This window comes from Phyllostomus hastatus, unplaced genomic scaffold (genome assembly GCF_019186645.2).
Source record: "Phyllostomus hastatus isolate PE091 unplaced genomic scaffold, TTU_PhHast_1.1 phas_contig_86, whole genome shotgun sequence".
Lineage (NCBI taxonomy): Eukaryota > Metazoa > Chordata > Mammalia > Chiroptera > Phyllostomidae > Phyllostomus > Phyllostomus hastatus.
Window position 1 is genome coordinate 94,842,341 of NW_025333977.1, and position 24,416 is coordinate 94,866,756.

The window sequence follows — 24,416 nt, forward strand, 5'->3', positions numbered from 1 at the left end:
CCTCAGCTTTTGTTCACCTTGGAATGTCTTATTGCTCTTCATTTCTGAAGGATAGTTTGGCTAGATAAAGAATTCTTGGTAAATATTTTCCTTTAAGAACTGAATACATCATCCCATTGCCTTCTGGCCTCCACTGTTTTGGATGAGAAATCAGCTGTTAATCTTACCGAGGCTACCTTGTACAGGAGTCATTTCTCTCTCTGCCTTCATAATTCTTTCTTTTGTCTTCTGGCAGTTTGATTATGATGAGTCTATGTTGTAGAACTCAAGTTTATTCTTCTTAGAATTTACCAAGTTTCTCAGATGTGTAAAAAAAAAAAAATCTAACTTGGAGGGGATCCAAGATGGCAGAGGAGTGAGTGGAAGTTACACTAATCTCCTCTGAGGACCAACCTGGAAATACAGCTAAATTGTATTTCATCTAGAAATCATTTAGAACAAACAGCTGAACAATATCGCGAGAGAAGTCTTATTACCACAGACAGACAGAAGAATCGGCTTCAGTACAATGTGACTGGTAGGGATTGTGGTGGAGATGTGAGAGGGTTGGCTGGTTGCCTACAGGCAGCAGCTGAAGTGCTGGAGTGATATTTAAGCAGCTGGTTGGATCCCTCTGAGAAGTGTGGGTCTGACTCCTAAGCTGGCATGCCCAGCCTAGAGCACCAGAGTCTGAAAAGTACACAGATAACATCCAGCTACAAAAAGTGGCAGTGGCAGGGTTACTCTCTGCCAGAGAACGATGGCTGGAGATGCAAAGAGCCATTTAAAGGGCCAATGCATAAATTTTCCTTTGCAGCCACTTACCGTGGACTTTAGCAAAGGGACAGAGAGGCAGAGTGGACTATGGGGACTTGGGGAGGGACTGGGGATGGAGACTCTGGAAAACTGAGAGATAGATGCTGGGATCCGAGTGCTGAGTCATCCCCTTTATTGCAGCAGTCATCTTGCTCAGGCAGACCACCCCCTCTGAGTGGCACCAGCCTGAGGGGAAACGAGCAGACCGACTCCAGGAGGGATTCTGCTTTGCCCTGTGGTATTTAAGCATGGCTGCTGATTGCAGAGTGACTAGATTAACAACTGAAGGAGTCAGCCACAGACAGTATATACCTCTGAGACTTCATTATGATACACCTGATGATATCCCACAGGTCTCTAAGACTGTGTTAATTTTTCTTCATTCTCTTTTGTTTCTATTCTTCAGCTTGGATAATCTCAATAAACATATCTACAAGCGTAATAATGCTTTCTTTTGCCAGTTCACATTTGCGGTTAAGCTTGTCTAAATTATTACATTTCAGCACTGTATTTTTCTACTTTTTTTTTTTAAGATTTTACTTATTTATTTTTAGAGAGGGAAGGGAGGGAGAAAGAGAGAAACATCAATGTGCAGTTGCTGGGGGTCATGGCCTGCAATCCAGGCATGTACCCTGACTGGGAATCGAACCTGCGACACTTTGGTTCGCAGCCTGCGCTCAATCCACTGAGCTATGCCAGCCAGGTGGTTCTTTTTTTAAAAAAATAGAAATATCTTTATGGATATTCTCTACTTGAAGAGGTATTGTTCTCATGCTTTCACTTTTCAGACATGGTTTCCTTTAGTTCTTTAAACATATTTAAAATCTGTGATTAAAAGTCTTTAGTAAGTCCACTGTTGGGCTTTCTTAGGAAAAGTTTTTATTGATTGTTTCTTTCCCCTGTGTACAGGCCATATTTTGTGCATATCGTAATTTTTGTTAAAAACTGGACATTTAAAATGATATAATATAGCAATACTGGAAATCAGATCTGTCCTCTCTGAGCTGGTTATTGTTGTTATTTGGTGACTTTCTCTGAATTCTATAAAGATTATTTTCTTTGTTATTTATGCTAATGAAGTCTCTGCCAGGTTAGCTAAGTAGTCAGTTAATGATCTGACAAAGATTTTAAAAATTATTATTTTTAATATATTTTGTTATGCTATTACAGTTGTTCCAGTTTTCACCCTTAGGCCCCCTCCACTCAATACCCCTCATTCCCACCAGCAATATCCCCTTCTTTCATGTCTATGGGTAGGCATATAAGTTCTTTGGCTGTCTCATTTCCTATACTATGCTTTACATCCCCCCGTCTATTCTGTACCTACCTATTTGTACTTAATTCCTGCACCTTTCCCCACTTTCTTCCTATTCCCTCTCCCAACTCATAACCCTCCAAATGATCTCCATAGCTATGATTGTTTCTGTGCTGCGTGTTTGCTTAGTTTGTTTTATAGATTCAATTATAGCTAGTTGTGAATATACTGACATTTTATTGTTCATAGTTTTGATCTTTCTTTTTCTTAAATAAGTCCCTTTAACATTTCACATAATAATGGCTTGGTTATGATGAACCTCTTTAGCTTTACCTTGTCCAGGAAGCCCTTTACCTGTCCTTTGATTCTAAACGATACCTTTGCTAGATAGAGTAATCTAGCTTGTAGGTCCTTGCTTTTCATCACTTTGAATACTTCTTTCCAGCCCCTTCTTGCTTGCATAGTTTGACAAATCAGCTGACAATCTTCTGGGAACTCCTTTGTAGGTATATGCTTTTCTCTTGCTACCTTTAAAGATTCTCTTTATCTTTACGCTTGGAAATTTAATTATTCTGTGTCTTGGTATGGTGCTCTTTACATCCATCTTGTTTGGGACTCTGCTTTCTGGACCTGTATGTCCATTTTCTTCAATTTAGGGAAGTTTTCTTTCATTATTTTTGCAAGTAAGTTTTCAGTTTCTTGCTCTTATTTTTTCTGGCACTCCTGTGATTCAAATGTTGGTACATTTGAAGATATCTCAGAGATTCCTTACCCTGTTCTTGTTTTCTTTCTTCTTGTTGTTGTGATTGAATATTTTTTTCCTTCCTTATGTTCCAAATCTTTGATTTGTTTCTCGATTTGGTCCACTTCTCTGCTGAGTCTGTGTAAATTTTCATCATTTCCTTAGTGTAACCTTCATTTCTGTCAGAGTTTCTTTCATTTGGGCCATATTTCTTTGTCTCTTCATTTTGACAGCCTCCATTTATTTGTTTCTACATATAAGGTAGAGATGCTTTGATGCCCTGTCTTAATAGTCTGGCTGATTGCAGAAAAGGGTACCTGTAAATTGGATGGTGTGGAGCTGTAGGTAATTGCCAGGGCAGGGTAACCTGTATGAACCAGGTTGATGGAGCCTCAGATATGGTGTTGCCACTCCATCACTCTGTGTTGGAGAGGGATCAGAATAAAGGTACAATGACTGCTACCTGGCCTCTGGAGTTTTATCAGGGAGGAAGCTGTCCCACAGCACTCACCCTGAAGCCAGACACTTCAGTATCTCCCTGTATGCCACTGGTACCCTTTCAGCTGCAGCCCCAGTGCTGGAGCCCAGAGGGAGTGAGTCTATGTTAAGTTCTAAGGCTGTTGCGGGTCCTTTAAGTGGAGATACCTAAGGATACTGCAGTTTCTTTTGCTGCCCCAACCCCCACTAGTTTTTATAGCCAGAAGTTATGGAAACTTACCTTCCTGGCACTGGAACCCTGGACTGGGTGGTCTGGTGGGGGCTGGTATCCCTTGCTGTTGAGGTATCCCTACAGATTTTTTTCCACCACACATGGGTGTGGGACTGCACATTCCATGTCTCCACCCCTCCTACTTCTGGATGAATATGACTTCTTTAATTCCTCGGTTGTCGCACTTCTATACAGCTTGATTTTCTGACAATTCTGTGTAATAGCTGTTTTGTAATTTAGTTGTAATTTTTGCTGTGGTTGTAAGAAGAGGCAAGTCCTGTTTACCTATGCCTCCATCTTGACTGGAAGTTGACAGAGCTTTAGATGCCTGGATACTTTGCTGAAGGGCTCTGTGTGCATGTTTGGTAATGTCTTCAACATTCAGGCAGACAATTGATAACTGCCTGAAGTCTTCACTTTCTGCTTGTACTGAGTCTTACGCTCAGCCAGAGGTGAAAATTTTGGGCCTTTTGAGGCCTTTTTTGAGTATATACACAGTCCAGGACATGCAGATGTCCTAGAATATATCAGATTCCAAGATATATGTCAGAACTTTACGGAGGCTCTATGAAGATCTCATTCCAGTTTTTTCTTTTAAGTTTTTTGATTAGTCTATTGCTTGCTCCAACTGTTATACGATGTCTCAAACAGCCATAATGTGCCTTTGACAGCCTTTTGTACTGGTGGAGCTCTGAATCAGGACAAATACAGAGCCTTAAAAACAAAGTGTTCCAAAAACAGACAGGTCCAATATAACAGTTCTCTGAGAAAGAGCCTCTGAAAGTTCTATCCCCATTCTGGTCTCTCCAGTGGCTTTTAAGATACTGGTTTTTCACTCAGACTGTGCGCTATTTTTCATGGCTAATGTACTACAGAGCCATGGATGGGACTTACACATGTTAAAGCTCATTCTTATGGAGTTTTAGCCAATTTTCTTGAATAACACTTTCTGAATTGAGTCAAACTTCTGGTTAATCTCCAGAGCTATAAAAAAGTTTATTCTGACAATTGTGGTAACTTTCCTAACTGCTTTTATGATGGAGACATTTCTGTTGAAGTCTTTGGTTCATTTTTAATTCTAAGCCTCCATGATTCTAAATTTTCAGTGAATATTAACTATATTTTCCACTATGTTTGGCATCACTGGAAATAACAGTAGTATCACTTGTACTGCACTGAAAAATGTGGCATTCTACATATGTAAAAGATCATGATTTCAGAAACTTCTTTAACAAAATTAAATGTTAAAGGAAGTATTTTATTTTTAAAAAAAATTAAAGATTTTATTTATTTTTAGAGAGAGGGGAAAGGAGGGAGAAAGAGAGAGAAACATCAATGTGTAGTTGCCTCTTGAGTGCCTCCCTATTGGGGACCTGGCCTGCAACCAAGGCATGTGCCCTGTCCAGGAACTGAATCAGCGACCCTTTGTTTTGTAGGCTGGCACCCAATCCACTAAACTACACCAGCCAGGGCTAAAGGAAATATTTTATAAAACTTATTACTTATTTCCTTGCTTTTCCAAATTACTTACTTATACTTTCTCAGTAACATGGGTTTATCATTAAAAATCAACAACAGGGATGTCTTTAGAAGAGTGGTTCACAAAGTTTGGATCCCAGGGGCAGAAACATCAGTATTTCATGGAAACTTGCTAGAAATATACATTTTCAGATTCTAGTCATGTCATACTAAATCAGAAAGTTTGGGGATGAGGTCTGGAAATCTGTCTTTTAACAAGGCCTGAAGATCATTTTTGATATATGCTGAAGACTGGAAATAGCTAAATTTGTATAATGAGGTATTTACATGTTTGTTTCAAGGTTTATTTAGTTTTGAGTATCTTTTCTCATATTTTTCTCTTGTTCCTAAGTTTTTTTCCTACTGCTTCGAGGGTATTACCTTGGAGGGGCTTATAGCATTAAAATTTTAAGGATATTGATGCATATTGCCAAACATAAGGCTGTACTTAATTAACACTCACATTAGGATGAGCAATTGGCCTGCATGATCTGGGATTTTCAGTTTTAAAATTAAGACAGAAGGGGTTTCTAGACATGACTTTCAATGCCCAAACTGGGTAAGTTCTGGGTGAAATAGGTCATATTGGTCAGTTTAACATAATCTAGCAGTGTGTCAATGACCCATATAAAGGTGTCCCACATGGACATTTTGACATCTATTTTTGCTTTTAGTTTTTTACACCTAACTTTAAGACAACTGAAAATTTATTTTGAAAAAAGTGTGAAGTGAGGCTCTAATTTTATTCTTCTAAATAACTAGCCAATTTGTCCAACATTAAAAAATCAATTTCTTATACTAATTTGTCCGTATCACACTATAACTTATTTAAAACTTAAGTTACAATATAATTTTTTAGAAGACTTTATTTATTTATTTTTTAGAGAGGGAAGGGAGGGAGAAAGAGAGAGAGAGAGAGAGAGAGAGAGAGAGAGAGAGAGAGAACCATTAATGTGCGGTTGCTGGGGGTCATGGCCTGCAATCCAGGCATGGACCCTGACTGGGAATCGAACCTGCAACACTTTGGTTCGCAGTCCACGCTCAATCCACTGAGCTATGCCAGCCAGGGCTACAATATAATTTATGAGCAATAAAATGTACAAATTTGAACAATTCAGTGCGAAGAATTTTTGATGGCAGTATATGCCCATGAAACTACAACCCCAAACAAGATATATACTTTGCTATCAACCAATCCACAATTTTCATTGTGCCTCTTTACTACAATCACCGGAAACCAACTTTGACTGCTATTAATTCAAATTAGTATTGCCTGCTCATAATTAGCATGAAAATGGAATCATATAGTATGTATTTCTGTGGTGTTTCTATTTATGATGTATTTTAGTGTCATCTAAGTGGTTTTAAGTTGCAGTAGTTAACTTTTTATTGCCAAGACATTATACTCTATAAATATATCACAACTTGCTTAGCTATTTTACTGTGGATGAACACTTGAATTATTTGTAGATCTGGATTATTTTATAAATAAGACTGTTATGAACATTCTTGTTAAAGTGTTTTTGTAGAAGTATGATTTCGTGGGTAAAATGTGGGTGATGAGGTTAGATGTTTAATTTCTTAAGAACATTACAAGTATAAAATCTTGTAGTGATTGTATAATTTTATATGCCTGACAGTAATGAATGCGAGTTACAATTATTCCACATCTTCACCAATGTTTTGCTGTCATTGGCTTTTTTTAAAAAAGCATTCAACTGGGTGGGATATGACATTTTGTTATGACTTTTAAAATATCTGTAGGCATAATTTATATTCCATAAATTAATCTTTTTTAGTTTACAGTTAAGAGTTTTGACAATTTTATATGTTGTGTAGCAACTGCCACAATTAAGAGACAGAAAAGTTACACCACTCCCACCCTGATTCCTCCAAGTCTTGTCAGATATGAGTCATGTGTAAGTTATCAATCATCCTCTTTCTGCCTTGGATTCTGTCTATCCTGAATTATATTAAAAAAGATAGGTTGCTAAAATATGGTGATACATCTAAGTATGTGCAGGGTTAGGTGGTGAGAGGGATAGGTATAAAAACTGCAAAAAGATGCAATGCATATATTTTAAATGCTTTTTCCATCATGTTCCAGCAATATATATCTTCAGTTTGAGAAGTATTTTCTCATTTCCTTACTTTATATTTTATAGTTGAAAAGGTCTTTATTGCTTTATAAGAAATTATTTTAAATAGCCATCAATATTAAATAACAATGGGAACACAGAATATATATTTGTTTCTATATCTCAGACCTTAAAATCTCAATGTGTTGCCCTGGCTGGTGTGGCTCAGAGGACTGAGTGCCGACCTATGAACAAAAGGGTCGTCAGTTCGATTCCCAGTCAGGGCACATGCCTGGGATGCTGGCCAGGTCTTTGGTTGGGGTTGTGTGAGAGGCAACCAATTGATGTATCTCTTGCACACTGATGTTTCTCTCCTTTTCGTTCTCTCTCCCTTCCCTTCTCTTTAAAAGTAAATAAAATCTAAAAAAAAAAAAAAACCCAAAACAAAGTGTTACCTAGACATTTTAATTAAAAACAAAAACAACATATAGGGAGGGACAAAAGTAGGTTTACAGCTATGTGAAAAAGAGTTTATTCTTGTATGATTATTTATCAATTATTGTATTGTTTTTCATATGAATAACTGTAAACCCTACTTTTGCACCTCTCCCCCCACATTAGTACAATATAGTGGTGAAGGTAAATCTTAGCTATATCATTTATTAGCTATCATTAGGCAAATTAAACTCTAAACTTAAGTTTTCTTACTGGAAAAATGGTGATAAGAGTGATGCTCTTGTTACCTACAACAGACAATGTAAAATATTTTTGGAAGAACACCACTCCCCAATTTAGGCAGCACTGGATTTTCACATATAAAGTAAATAAAATACTATTGAAAATAAGCTCACAAAATTTAGAACACAATAAAATTATTTATCACAAGTCATCATAACATAGCATGTACCAGAAACGTCTAAACTTAATAGAAAATAGATTATAGAATATAAAATGTTTAAAAGAAAAATCTAAAATAATATAATAAACTACAAGGAATGAAGACCCCACAAAAACCACCAAGGCAGATCACAATATCTGGAAAGAAAATGGTACTTTGAAATTAAAAAGTTAGTTTTGACTTAAAAAGCAGATTAGAGAAATATTAAGAAAATTTATGAACTGGAAACAGCTCTGACTGAAATGAAGTATAGGAAGACAGTTCATAAATATGAATCTGAGGTTTGAAGACACAGAGAACAAATGATAATGGCCTCTCAGAGCAGTTCACGGACAGAATACACAATGTGGGAAAGGCAAAATCTGAAAAGACAATGGCTAAGAAGATTCCAAAACTGATGAAAGACAGGATTCCTCTGATTCAGGTAGCAAAATGTATCACAAACAAAATAAATAATATCTTAAACATAGATACATTTTAGAGACACTGCAAACACCCAAAGACTAAGAGATTGAAAAGCAATTAGTGAAAAAAACATCACCTACCAACAAGACAGAGTAGCTTGGCTGGTGTGGCTCAGTGGACTGAGTGCTAGCCTGCGAACCAAAGGGTTGACAGTTCGATTCTCAGTCAGGGCACATGCCTGAGCTGCAGGCCAGGTCCCCAGTAGGGGGCGTATGAGAGGCAACACATTGATGTTTCTCTCCTCTCCCTCCCTTCCCCTCTCTCTAAAAATAAATAATAACCTTAAAAAAAAAAAAAAAGATGCAAGACAGTAGAATTTTTTTTTTTTTGTTCAATAGCAACAAAAGAAGCCAGATAGCATAAAGCAGTATCTTCAAAATACTGGAGACAATAGCTGTCAGAATCATACTTATGTCAGAGTAAAATGAAGATACTTTCAGACAAACTGTAAGAGTATTTATCATCATGGAATCATTGCTAAAGAATACTCCAAGGGCTCCCACTAAGGTGCACTTGGGTATTTGAGGGACATTTTTGGCGTTTAAAAATGACTAGGGAGTTCTATTAGCAAGAGGATGGGAACTTGATAAGCTGAATTTTTTTCTTTTTTAAAAATAAAAACATCACTTTTAATCAATTTTATTGATAAGTGTGGGATACAATGGACAACAATTTTTTCTTTCTTTTTTTTACATAAAAGGCTAAACTTTCTACCATGAACACGAGAGTCCTATACAACAAACAATTCTCAGTGCTGTTAGTGGCCCACTGAGAAATACAGAAGAACATGAATAAAAAATTATAGAACATATAGATTAACTGTTAAAAAACAAAAATAAAAATGATTCAGTTTGTGGGATATAAAAGTAAAGCAGAAGTAAAATAGTAGAAACAGCACAATTAGAATTAAATCCTCCCAAAATTTGTGTGTCATTAGGTAAAACAGTAGAACTACTGATCAGTTTCAGTCTAAAGTTATATGGGCAATAACCACATAAGCATACAGGTTAAAAATAAAAAGTGGAGAAAAGATGAGATAAATCTCAAGCCAAGAAAAGTTAGCATAGCCACATTAATATCAGGCAATATAGCTTTCAGGGTAAAAACCATTATTATAAATAAAGAGGATCACTGCATAATGATCAAAAAGTTCAGCTCATCAGGAAGAAATGTCAGTTCTAAATTTGGTGCACCTAATAACAGTTTCAAACATATTATGAAAAAAAAAAAAGGCTGGAAGGACAAAGTGCTAAACCCACCATCATATATATTCAGGCAGCTTAAAAAATCATTTTAAATAATAGATTAAGCAGTTAACAGGTTAAAATAAAAAGACCTAAACTAAATATGTAACAAGGTTGAGTTAATAGAGATTATAAAAGACATTTATAAAGATGACCTTTCATAAGTAAATCAAGTATTAAAAGAAAATCTGTCATACAGATCATGTCCTCTGACATCACTACAATTTTACAATTAAGCTGTAAACAGTAAGATTAACTAAAATATATCCCATAACTTTAGGATGCAAAACCTAAAACTTTTAATAATGAATAGGTCATAGTTAAAATAATAAAAATAATATTTTGATTAATATATCCTACCGATATAATACGATCTCCTTTTCTGAGTTCTCCACTAAGATCAGCAGGTCCTCCAGCCAAGATAAAGGAAATAAATATTCCTTCTCCATCTTCACCTCCTACAATGTTGAAACCAAGGCCTGTTGAGCCACGATGAAGAACAACTTTCCTAGGTTCTCTAAAAATTAAAAAAAAAATTGTTTACCTAGAGATTTTATACAGAACTTGGCATTCTATCAATGAGAAAGAATTCCTTATTGATAACTCTTATATTATAAACTATAAAGAAAGCTAGATGAAATATAAATTGGGTTTTCAAAACTGTGGAGTAAAGAATTCTTTCTAACCCTAGGAATCAGATTTAGAAATTAAAAGGAAAATCCTCATTTATATAAAAGTTAAGAACCCATGTTAAAAAACATATGACACTAAAAACAAAAGGAAGAACAGAATGTGGAAATCTAAAAAAGGACATAAAGAGCTTACTTGGGAAATATATATACACATATGAAAAGTTGATGTTGCACACATTTTATTGTCTATTTCCCCTACTTAGATTTTGTTAAAAGGCAGATAGATATCCCTTTGCCTTAGGGAAGGTAGGTCCTTTTTCCAATCCCAAAGGGATGAATCCATTAGCAACCTAAGCCAGTCATTACTCCTTTGCAAAGGTGAGGCTATGATCCTATTCTGGCTTCTGAGAAATAAAGGGAAATTTTACTGTCACTTCCCAAAAAAAGATCCTAACAAGGACAAAGCACATTTGTTCCCCTCCCCACCTGAAAGAATCAAATGATAAAATTCCATTACTGGTTCCAACACATAACAATCATGAAGGTAAGACCAAGCAGAGAAACCATGCACTTAGGGTTGCAACACAAACATCAGAATTACCCATCTCCATTTTTTATATGAAATAATTATCTTTATTTCTTAAGTCACATCCATCTACTTTCCTCCCTCCCTTTCTCCCTCCCTCTGCTTTCTGTCCTAAGATGTACCTCCTTCCCCCCATTTATAATCTCTAAAATCAAAATATATCTCACCACTAATAATGTTTCACATTTGCTATTCCAATTATACACAGTTGTATGAAAACAATTCATGTTCTCTGGTAAGACCATGAAAATTCCAGAAGCAGATTATTTTAGATATTGAAATATAGAATATCACTTGAGATTAGAATATGTTGTATTTGATAAATATTTTAAAAATTTCATCTGGTTTTTCTAAAATATCACAGAAAACTATTGGTAACAAAAGGCTTATCACAAGTAAATAACTTTTATAAATAAATTTTAGGAATACTTTCATGCAGTATGAAATAATCTTCTTACATATCTGTTTACTCAAAACTTAAAACAGTGTTTTTTAGTGATACAGAGGTTATCAGTTTTGCCAGTTCACCTAAAGGATTAGAAAATTATATTTCTTGTCAAAAATATAAAAATTAAATATATATTGTTTAAAAATACTGTATACACAAAGATATATGAAAGAAAAAAGAGAATAATAAATTCAAAATTCAGGAAAGGAGTTAACTTGGTCGGGTAATGCAGAAAAACCAGAGAAGAATTGGGGTACAGGAGAGGTTTAACTATATTGGTGATGTTTTATTTTCTTTTTAGATGATAGATTCATATAATTTAGGATTTCCATTATGCTTTAAATGTATATATGAATTATAATTCTACATTAGCAAATCATGCTTAATTAAAAAACACCCTGCTGAACCCAACAGGATTTCCAGAGAAAAATGAATTCTATTTTTGAAATAACAAAAGCCCATGAAAAGACACTCAATATTATTAGTCATTATGGCAGTACATAAAAATCACAGTATGTACCAACTATTACAATGGCTATGAAATAAAATGGAAAAAACAAGTGTTGGTGAGATGTAGAAAAACTGGAACCTTAATATATTGATGGTGGGAATGTAAAATGGTATGCGCACTACAGAAAACAGTTGGGTGGTTCCTTGTAAACTTAAAATAGAGTTACCATATGACCCAGCAATTCCAACTATAGGTATATATCTAAGGGAATTGAAAGCAGGGATGCAAGCAGATACTCACATGCCAATGTTTATCACATCATTATTCACAATACCCAAAAGGTGAAAACAACCTAGGTGTCTATCAACAGATGAATGGATAAACAAAATGGGTATACACATAAAATGGAATTTATTCTGCCATAAAAAGGAATGAAATTCTGATACATGTTGCAACATGAGTGAACCTAGAAAACACTAGGCAAAGTGAAAGAAGCCAGACAAAAAAGAGTAAGTTTTTTTAAGATGCCACTTTATATGAACAAACTGGAATAGGCAAAGTCATAAAGACAGAAAGTAGAATAGAAATTACCAGGAGCTGGGAGGATAGGGAAATGGAGAGTTATTTCTTAATGGTTAGAGAGTCTATCTGAGGTAATGAAAAGTTTTAGAAATATATTGTGGTAATGGCTGCATAATGTCATAAATGCAACTAATGCACTGAACTGCACATATGAAATGGTTAAAATGGCAAATTTTATGTTATACATGTATCTTACCATAGTTAAAAAATAATACGATATACCAAAACATCAGTTATACACTTTAAATGGGTAAACTGGATGTAACTCATATCTCAATAAAGCTGTTAAAATAAATGAACCTTAGAATCACCAACAGTTTGTTGTGATTTCTTTTCTATAAAAGTAGTAATGTGCCCTGGCTGGTGTGGTTCAGTGGACTGAGTGCCGGTGTGCGAACCAAGGGGTTGCTGGTTTGATTCCCAGTCAGGGTGCATGCCTGGGTTGTGGGCCAGGTCCCTGGTTGGGGGTGTGTGGGAAGCAACCACACATTGATGTTTCTCTCCCTCTCTTTCCCCCTCCATTCCCACTGTCTAAAAATAAAAAAATAAAAGTGGCAATGTGAGATAACCTCTGAAAGATTGCTTAGGGTCAAATTGTGGAAAATTTCTAATGGGAAGGTAAATGAGGTTTTATACCTCATTATCTGGGACCAAAAGGAGTCTAATTATTAGAAGGGAATGATAAAACATACAGCAATTTAGGAAGACATATCTAGTAACCAACTATGTTAATTTCACAGAAAAGTACAGAAAACAGGTAGGCCTATTGTGTAATAGTACACAGTCCAATACAATATTCTAAACGAGATATATTGTGAAAAAGTTGAGGAATAGCAATCAAGATTCTAGTAAGACATTTTTTAGTTTGAAAAACATGCAGAGATTAAAGACTAGATAAACCATTAACTATTTTTCTTCTTTACTCCTGTAAGTAGGCACTATTAGAAAATAACAAAAAACGGCCATGACAGATTAGTATAGAAGCACAGCCTAAAGATTAATAGCCATGAAAATTCAAGTCATTGTCACAAAACACTACTTTTTCTGCTAATTTTCATTCAAAACATAATTATTGAGCACCTATTAAACTAAGTTCTCCACATTGCTAACTCTTGAAGAAAAGGACAAAGACAAACATTTGTTTATGACCTTAAAGAAATCATCGATGTGAAAAAGATCTAAAATAGTTTTTTACTCCCCCCCTCACCTAGTTAAGAGTTCTTTGAGAATAAAAAGTGTTAATCTAAAAACTGGAGTGTAGTTAGTAATGTTAGATAAAAGTAAATTTTAGGCCCTGGCTGGTATAGCTCAGTGGATTGAGCATGGGCTGCGAACCAAAGGGTCACTGGTCTGATTCCCAGTCAGGGCACACGCCTGGGTTGTGGGCCAGGTCCCCAGTGGGAGCCACATGAGAGGCAAACACACATTGATATTTCTTTACCTCTCTCTTTCTCCCTCCCTTCCCCTCTCTCTAAAAATAAATAAGTAAAATCTTAAAAAAAAAAAGTAAGTAAATTTTAGGTGTCAGGATGTCAAGGGTATATATCAAAGAGAGAAAATACCACTTATTGAATTCTGAATATGAAGTCTGAAAAATAAATGCCATATTACATAAAAATATATGAAAAGTTAGTTTTAAAAATACATAAGCATATTGTTAACTTTTACCTATGCTACTTTGTAATGATAATTTACTAGTCATTAAAAATAGCAGTATTAAAAAAGAGCAGTCATTTATTTGGAATATAAAATATTTTGTATATTTCAGGGTGTTTAATGAAGAAAATCAAGATTTAGGTTCACCATCTGTCAATATGTTTTGTGGCTATCTTACCTGGCTGACTAGAATTCCATTTAATAGTTAGCTTTATGTAAGAAGGATAAATGTTCAGTTCCTTACCGTGTAATTTCATCATCTCCAAGCACTGCTTTTGAAACAGGTGAGTATCGGGCTGGTGATACTGGTGTCTGGCCCAAGTAGGATGATGGGCTAATATGGTTATCAACAGGCTGAGAAGCAGCTTCAAAATAAAGAAAGTGAAAAACACTTGAAAAATAAAACAAGCCATTCAGTACCACATTTGTGAATTATCAATTTAAAGATTAATGTAATATTCATATTCACTTATCTCTACATTAGAATTTGGTTGAGAAGATTTACTTATCAGGAAAAAAAAATTAGACAAGTTCAAGTTTCCAGGTAAAAACTAGTTCAGTTATTCAGATCAGTAAAACAAACTTATAAAAACCAAACACTTAAATAGTAGGTTTCTAGTTTAGCATACAAGCAGCAGGAAAGGCATACTCTCTCCTAACAACTACTAAAAAGCTGAACAAACTGAAAAATCAACTACTCTTTAATCCTTAAGAAAGTCAAAGGGCAAACTCTGTACCCCAGTTAGAGAGACTGGCAGGCAAACATAGATAATCACAACTTAACGTGAGTAGAAACATCAGAGCAGAATTACTGCTGGGGTAGAGATGCCTGAGTCATAATTGACACATTTCTGGAGGCTCCTAGTGGTCAACTCAGAGAATAAAAAACTCCAGTTGGGCCAGGCCTTGTCATCCAGGGACGCCATACTTTCATAAATTTTACCTCCTGTATCTCTACTGGGTTTCACAATGAATATGGGAAACAAATCCCCTCTTGGTGGGAGGAAGGGGAACAGAACCATATGGGAATACACAAGAGCATTCTGTTCTTTTCAACAGTTTGCCCCCTGGAATAACTATTAACTAGATCCTAACCTGCTGAGCTTTTATTGGAGTCTAACTGACCTGGAAGAAGGGAAATAACCAGCTCTAGCCCACTCTAGTTATCCTGTTCCACCTAACTGAGGAGGGGAAAAAACTGAGAAGTACTGTGAAGTTCATATTCCAGAGGCACAAACTCACTAAAAGACTGAGACCTAATTATAGGGCTATATATATAGAACAATTTCCCTCCCCCAAAACTGTATCACCATATCACTAAGGCCTACTTACAACAGTTCCTTTCACCCAGTACACCATGCCTGGTAGTCAAGAAAAAAAATCACAAGACCTACTTAGAGGCAAAAACACAGTTCAAAGAGGAAGAGCAAGCATCAGAACCACACTCAGGACATGGCGGCAATGTTGGAATTATCATACCAGGGATTTAAAAGAAATGAATAATATGATAATGGTTCTAATGAAAAAGCCATGAGTATGCAAGAACAGATAAGCAATATGAGTGGAGAGATGGAAATTCTAAGAAAGAAAAGAAATACTAGAGATTAAAAACACTGTAATAGAAATAAAAAATGTCTTTGATGGGCTTATTAGTAGTCTGCACACAGCTGAGAGAAGAATCTGAGCTTGAGAATATCTCAATAGCAACCTCTAAAACTGAAAAGTAAAGCAAGAAATACCCCCTCAAAAACCAAGCAACCAACAAAAACCCTAACAACATGATTAAAACCCAATAAAACCATAACAGAATATCCAAACTGTGGGATAATTTACAAGGTATAACATACACATAATACCAAAAGGAAGAGAAGAGAGGAATGAATAGAATATTTGAAACATATAGATTTGAAACATATTTGAAACATATGATTAAGAATTTACCCAAATTAATGTTAGACACTCAACCAGATCTTAGGAGGTTCAAAGAACACCAAATTGGACAAATTCCAAGAAAACTACATCTAGGCAAATCCTTTTAAAATTATACAAAGTAAAAAAAACAAAAAACAGGGGGAGAAATTCCATAAAGAAACCACAGAAAAAAATTCCACCTTATTGATAAAGGGGCAAAGATAAGAATTACAGGTGAATTTTCCTTCCTCAGAAGCAAGAGTGTGGAAATATTTAATGGTTAGGGGGAAAAAAATCACGCTGTACCATGTAAAATAATCCTGCAAGTGAAGAAATATTTTTTTAAATCAAACAAATACACAGGAAATTTGCTGCTAGCATAGCTGTCATTTCGAATATTTAAAGACTTTTTTAGAAAGAACAAAAGTTAATAGGTCAGAAACTCAGTTATATACAAAGAAAGAAAAAGTATGAAAGAAGGAGTAAGTGAAGCTAAATGAACACTTACTTTTCTTATTCTTGATCTGACGAGTAATATTGTTCAAAATAAGAGCAACACTGTATTCAACTATGTGTGTGTGCATGTATACACATGTGCACATTATGTATAAGTGAAATAAATGTCAGCCATGATACAAGTAATGGAAAAGAGGATTTAGGATTACTTTATTATTAGGTACTCATACTACCTGTCAAGTTCTACAGTGTTATTTGAAAGTGGATTTGCATTACTTGTACATGTATATTGCAAATTCTAGGGCAAGTACTCAAGAAAGAGTAAAAAGAATTTAAGTGGTATACTAAGAAAGGAAACAAAATGGAGTAATATAAAATGCTTAATTAAAACCATAAAAGGCTGAAAAACGTGACTAATACAGAACAAAAAAGGGCAACAAATAGAAAGCTAATAAGTAAAACAGAGGAATCCAACTATATCAATAATCACTCAGATCATCAATGGAATAAATGCACCAATTATAAGACACTGTTAAGAATAGATAAAAAAATAAGGACTCAACTGAGATCAAAGATGGCAGAGAAGTAAGTGGAAGCTACGCTAACCTCCTCCCAGGACAAACCTGGAATTACAACAAAATTGTAGAGAAATCATCTTGAATAAACAACTGAACACTAGGTAGAGAGAAGCTATATAACCAGACAGACAGAAGAAACCACTTCACCACAATGTAACTGATAGGGAGTGTGGAGGAGACGCGAGAGGGCAGGCTGGGCTCCCACGGGTGGCAGCTGACATGCTGGAGGGATATTTCAGCAGCTGGGGGCTTCCCCCTAAGTGTGAGGACTAAGCTCCAAGTTGGGCTCCCCAGCCTACAGCACCAGAGATGGAAAGGAACCCAGGTAACATCAAGCTGTGAAAAGCAGCAGGGTTTGTCTGCCAGGGAGAGATGGCTAGAGAGGCAGACAGACTCCTAAAGGGCCAAAGCATGAAATTTCATTTGCAGCCACTTACCCTGGGTGCTGGAAAAGGTAAGGCAGAGTGGGCTACAGATGTTTGAGGAGAGTCAGGGGTTGTATCAGCACATACTGCAGGAGCGATCTCTCTCAGGCAGAGCACTCCCCTCTGGGTGGCATCAGCCTGAGGGGAAGCAATAGCCCTGCCCACAGGAATTACTTTGCCCTACTCTGTTGTGCTTAAGCCTGATAGCTGATTACAGATTGATCAGATTAACAACTGAAGAGCTTAATGAATGGTTAGTTCAGTACCTAAGGCAGAAAATACAAAGCAGCAGCCCAACTGGGAAGAAAAAGAAATAGACCCCAAATGAAAGAACAAGAGGATTTCCCAAAACTAGATGAAATGGAGGCAAGCAGTTTATCAGAAACAGAGTTTAGTGTAATGATTATGAGGATACTCAACAGGATGAAAAAAGACACAGAAACCATTAAAAAGGATCAGTCAGAAATAAAGAATGCAATATCTGAGATACATAGTATACTGGAAGGAATAAACAGTAAGTTAGATGAACCAGAAGATTGAAACAGTGTTTCAAAAAACAAAGTAGAAAAAAGCAATCAGGCAGAGCATTAAAAAGAAAAAGGAATTTTAAAAAATGAGGAGTGCTTAAGAAACATGTTGGACAACATGAAGTGTAACAACATACATATCATGGGAATACCAGCAGCAGAAGAGAGTGAGCAAGGGATAGAGAATCTATTTAAAGAAATAATGACCAAAAACTTCACTAATCTGATGAAGGAAAAAGATACACAAGTCCAGGAAGCTCAGAGAGTCCCCAAAAGGCTGGTCTAAAGAGACCTACACTGAGACACATCATAATCAAAATGACAAGGCTTAAAGATAAGAAGAAAATCCTGAAAGACTCAAGAGTAAAGCAGGCAGTTACCAACAAAGGGAGCACCAATTAGACTGTCACCTGATTACTCATCAGAAACATTTCAGGCCAGAAGGGAGTGGTATGAAACATTTCAAGTGATGAAAACCAAGGACCTACAACAGAGGTTACTATACTCAGCAAGGATATTATTTAAAATTGAAGGAGAAATAAGGAGGTTCCCAGGCAAGAAAAAGCTAAATAAGTTTGTTAACACCAAATCAACACTGCAACAAATGTTACAGGGATTATTTTAAAAAGAAAGAGAAGGGGAGGATGGTGGAGAGGTAGGTGGGAGTGCAGCCCAGTTCTCCCTGTGCCCAGCTGGAACACCTAGCTGATTTTCCGAGGAATAGAGTGAACAGCCAATGGAATCCCAGCTTATATGAAATCTGGAGGCAAAAATTTCCAGAGGACATTGAAAAACAGATGGTGAGGAGAGTGCACTGGGACAGTAAGGTCCCTGAGATCTGCACTGGGACCAAGGCTGCTGCGGCCCCTGGCCCGATGCCTGCTGCAGGATATGCTGAGAAGAGTTAGAGCACCAGCTCCCTCCCCTACCAGAGCAGGGAGGGCAGCCCGGCACCAGGAGGGACCTGGGTGCTGGAAGTCGCTGGGGGAAGTAGAGACAAAGTGGGAGACACACTGAGGCAGTACACATCTGCTGGGACTGTGGACACTGGCACCAGAGAAACTGGGGTGCTGGGCGACACCTGGAGAAGGGAGGAGTTGGGCTGCGTCGGACCCTGCCTTGGATAGTTTCTGGACTGGTTGAAAAGTGGGGCTGTGTGAAAAGCTGTGTGCTTGTAAAGAATGGCAGGCAGCTGCTTTGTAAGGAACTCTCCAGCAGTGGCTGGCATGTCCTGAGGGAGATTTCAGCTGTGCATGCCCAGAGCGAGTGGTGAAGGGGAATCGTGGGTCCCGTTGGTCTTGCACTGTGAGCCCAGAGACAGTAGCAGAGGGGAAACATGTGCCCCACTTTTCTCTGGCTCTGTGCCAGAGATCGACTCATGCTGTGAGCAGCTGAGTGGCCGATTTGAGCAGCTCACAGAACACCTGGGCTGGAGGTTGGGAACTGTGAATGCTGTGACCCAAACCTGGTCCCCATTCTCTCAGAACCAAAGGAAGGGAGAAAAGCGAAGCCCAGCCCCCTCTTCCTCTGGCATCTAAGAAGACCAGCAGAACTCGCTGAATAGGTTTCAAGTTAGCAGGAGGCTTATTATTATCATTTTTTATTTCTCTTCCTTATGTTTAGTTTTCCTCATTTTATTTCCCCATTTAATTGCATTGCTTGACTGGTTTTCCTTATTCTCTCTGTATTGTATTTTAATTCTCCTTCTTTCACTTCACCCATGTTCCAATAACACACAACTCTTGATCAGGTAATTTCTATTCCAGTTATCCAAATCATATATTTCTTGCCATATTATTATTGTTTCAGTACCATTGTAAATAATTGTTGTTCCATATAATAGTACACACTACACAGAAACCCTCTATGATCTTAGCCCATTTCACTTTAATCCTGTGCATTATTATTGTTGTGGTTAACTCTATTCTCTCTCACACTACGTCTACTTTCTTTCCTTTAATCTCACTATATCTCATCATCTAACCTTGCACAAGCGCTCTGTTTTCTGGATTCAACTAACAATCACCCTCCCCTCTAACAAGAGTCTTGTCTCTCTTTCACCTTTTACAAAAAGTGCCTAATTGGGTGAAATATCACAGTTAAAACTATACTTATCCAAAGAATCTCCTATCTCTACTCTACTTGCTGGTACTTCAAATCCCATAGAACACTGTCCCACTGTCTTAAATCCACTTTGCCTACCCCCTGCCACTGATCGCGTATAAGAATAGGTGGGAGCTGCGAACATCAGTATACTTGCTGGAGGAGAAAAACCAATAAAGGAACCACCAAAAGGTACAAACCCAAGTACAACAAGAGAGCCCATAGAAACAGAAGAAATGGCAAACCTAATGCCTCTAGTCAAGGAAGTCAGAGGCCACACCACTGAACCTCACAGAATTTCTACCACAGAAGTTCACCCTCCAAAGACAGCTAGCAAAGCAAAATATCAGGAAGCATAGAAACAAACAAAAGCAGTCAACTAAATTGGGAAGATCAAAAAAGAATATGCATTCAAAAGGAATAGAAGACTCCCCACTAAAAGAGATAAACGAAATGGAAGTAACCAAACTATCGGATATAGAATTCAAATTAATTGTTATAAAGATGCTCAAGGAGCTCACAGACAACTACAAAGAATCAAGAGAGAACTATATCAGTATGAAAAAAGAAATAGAAACTATAGACAAAACAAACAAACAAACAAACAAAAAAAACAAAACCCCAGGAAGAAATGAACAATGAAATCTCAGAAATAAAAAAAAACACATTAGAAGGAATTATAAGCAGGCTGGATGAAGCAGAGGACTGAATGAGCAAGTAGGAGGACAAGGTAGAAAAAACCTCCAAGACAGAGCAAGAAAAAGAAAAGAGACTCAGAAAGAATGAACAGGTGGTAAGGAAGCTGCAAGACAACATAAAACATAATAATATCTGTATAATAGGGATACCAAAAGGAGAAGAAGAGCAAGGGATAGGAAACCTGTTTGAAAAAGTAATGATGGAAAACTTCCCTAATTTGATGAGAGAAACAGTCACACAAATCCAGGAAAACAGAGAGTCCCTATCAAGAGGAAACCAAAGAGGCCCACTTCAAGACACATCATAATTAAAACGGCAAAATTCCAAGACAAGGAATCTTAAAGGCAGCAAGGGAGAAACAGGAAGGTATATACAAGGAAGCCCAGATGACTAGCATCTGATTTCTCAATGGAAATGCTCTAAGCCAGAAGAGATGGCAAGAAATATTCCAAGTAATGAGAACCAGAGGCTTGCAACCATGGCTACTTTACCCAACAAGGCTCTCAATTAAGATGGAAGGCCAAGTAAGGAGGTTCCCAGGCAAAAGAAGTCTAAAAGAATACACCTCCAACAAACCAGCTATGCAAGAGATGCTAAAGGGACTGCTTTCAGAAAAGGAAGAAAAGAGTGGGAAAGACTGGAACACAGGTACTAAAAAATGACAATGAATAAGTATCTATCAATAATAAAGAAAAGACTGCCTGGATCATTAGTTCAAATTACTATAATGGCCGGATAGGTAACCTAAAGAAGTAAAGGGATGTGAGTGAAAGATAACACGTAACTGGAACTGGTATACCGGAAAAAATGTATGCTTTATCAAAAGAAGGCAGAATCTATAAATTTCTCTCTGTGTAAACATACAAAAAGAAAAACATCTACAACATTTGTTGATAGTACAGTGCTTGGAAATACAGTGTATTTTTTATTTTATAGGTTTGCAGTGTCCAATAGCACTGTTTCCTGCCCAGTTTCTATATAAGATATTCTTTTGCATTTGAGCTAAAGAACTTTCTACCAATGGCTCCTGACTTTGAAAGTTCAAAGTCCTTCGTAGGTGATATGCCCTAACACAATAGGCACTCAAGTGAACATCCACAATCACTGGATATTTTAAAGTCCAGAGTTTACTTATTTTGACTGAAATTTCTTTGCTGCATTATCAAGGCTGGCTGGAAAAACAAAACAAAACAAAACAAAACAAAACAAAACAAACCACACAGCTGGACAAGACAGTCAAATGCCCAAGCCAGAAAATGTACTTTTTTCTCTGCCATATTCAGAGACTGCATTTACTCAGTGGATCCTTTCTGGAGTAGTCATTCTCACATGTAAGGCATAGTATCTCACACAGCAGGGACCAAAAATTAATGTTTCCAACAGCTGCAAAGAAGGATCAGGCAACACAATACCATTTCCAAAGTTAAAATCCTAGGTTAAAAGATTCCTTAGAGAACTACAAAACAAAGGAGCCTAATTTATTGTCCTTAGATATCAAAATTAATTCCCAAGCCCTCCAAGGCTTGGGAGAGAAGCAACTGAAAGCAGTTTAAGTAAAAGTAGTAAGATGTATATGGCCAAATCAGAAGTTTAAAAGTGAGATGACATATAATGCAAAACTATGAGCATTTTAATGTCAGCAAAGAAATTATGTTCTTTGTCAGATCAATGAACTTTTTTTTTCCTTTTGGTAGGAAGCCTACTTCTATTCCTGGGTAACATACTTTGGTTATTATCCACATTTCGGATACAAAATGAGCATGTCCCCATCTGAGATTTATGGTTTTAACTTTAACTATAATTTTATGCTTTTCAGGAAGCAGGAATGGAGGAAGACAACAAGATGAACCATGATTAGGATTCTGCCAATGAAACAGGAGGCAAGAGAAACAATATGTGCAAAGAAGTGAATGAATATCATGACAAACTATGGAAGCTAAGCTTAAAAACAAAGTAGACAGATAAAGACACAGGCAACCAAGTGATAGTGTCAAATTATTAAAGGTTAAAATGAGGATGAATTTTAGAATGAGAATAAGTGAAATGAGGAATGTAGTCAGACAATGAGATGATTTAAATCAAGATTTTTAGAGGTGGTGAAGGTATTAATGGTAAGATGTAAATTATTATCTTGGAAGCAAGTACTGGAGCTGTAGTGGAGAGCAGGATAACTAAAGAGATCAGGAAACAAATTCGCCAGGCTGTTGTGAATCACCAGTGTGGATTATGATTGACCATTACTAGGAATGAAAACATGAAGAGCAGTAGTAGCAAGGAGGATAATGGGCTTGACACTAAGATGTTCAGTGACTAAAGACAAATTGATGAGGACACGAGATGACTGATATAAGAACAGGCAGTAAGGTGATAGTTAAAAATACTTCATATAAAAAGTTTTTAAACACAAATTAAAAAACCCCACAAATTCATAAACTGCATGTTATATGAACATGATTTGGCAATTTACAACAAAAATCATCATTGTAGTTGCCTAAGAAGAGAAGGAAATGGAAATAGAACATTACGATAAAGTTAAACTAGCAAGGTAAATTTAAACTTTTTCATACGCTGTAGTACAGTGATTTCCAACTGGTGTGCTGTGGCACACTGGTATACAGCAATAATTTTTGGAACATGCAATATGTAATTAGTCAGGGGAACTGATCTCTTTTCCCTTAGATTGTCAAATGAAAAAATGACAACAGCCCTAGCCAGTGTGGCTCAGTTGGTTGGAGCACTGTCCAGTAAACTGAAGGGTTGTGGATTCCATTCCTGGTTAAGGGCACATGCCTGGGCTGAGGGTTTGGTCCCCAGTAAGGGTGCATACGAGAGGCAACCAATCGATGTTTCTCTCTCACATTGACGTTATTCTTCTTCCCTCTCTCCCTTCTTTCCCCTCTCTCTAAAATCAGTAAGCATGCCCTTGGGTGAGGATTAAAAATATGCCTACATCTCTTAATTCTGTGTGCGTACCATAAAAAAAATGACAACAGCCAACAAAACAATAGCCATCGAGCATTTATGCCATCTTAAACCATAAATATTTAGGTCATATAACAGAGTTGCATCTTAATTGGTCATGTTGCATAATAAGGTTGTACCTCATTTGTTAATTCTTGGTACCAGAAATCCTCATATACAAGTATAGGCACCTGATTTTTTAAAAAAATCACTTTGAGGCAAAAAGGATAGGTGATTTCTATTATTATCTTTTTTTGTAAATCAATTAAAATTATACCTATTCTTTTGGTCAGTTTGGCAAAAAATATATTTGTTGGTGTGCCACAGAACTTTAGTAATTACTTAATGTGTGCCCTGAGATGAAAAAGGTTGAAAATTGCTATTCTATTAATTCAATAACAGATGCCTATAGGCAAAACAACAAATCATTATTTAGTTACTATTCTTTAGGATTAGTTCTTCTGTTTTTAAAATGTCATATTATTATAAATAAAAAGGGATAATTCAATAAAAAATATTTTTTTTCAGTTCAACATATGTGTAGGAAGCAGCCTGGCTATTTGTATATTTGGCCATAAACGGGACACCAATCCTTAATTCATGGAACTGTCACAAATTTGCACATAGTTATCTCTTTTTATCCTGACCCTCTTCCCTTTGGCAACCATCAGCTGGTTCTCTGTATCTATGGGTCTGT

The 24,416-nt window shown here is 36.6% G+C and overlaps 1 protein-coding gene across 14 annotated transcripts in view; it reads right to left on the reverse strand.

The window, feature by feature from the left end:
- Positions 1-24,416, reverse strand: part of DLG1 (discs large MAGUK scaffold protein 1) — a 280,465-nt gene that overhangs the window by 104,869 nt on the left and 151,180 nt on the right. For all 14 annotated transcript variants that reach the window (XM_045850849.1, XM_045850859.1, XM_045850858.1 and 11 more), the window contains 2 exons: positions 14,304-14,424; positions 10,065-10,221 (listed from right to left, as the gene is read on the reverse strand). In XM_045850849.1, coding sequence (XP_045706805.1) covers positions 10,065-10,221; positions 14,304-14,424 — 278 coding nt within the window. The remainder of the gene's footprint in view (positions 1-10,064; positions 10,222-14,303; positions 14,425-24,416) is intronic.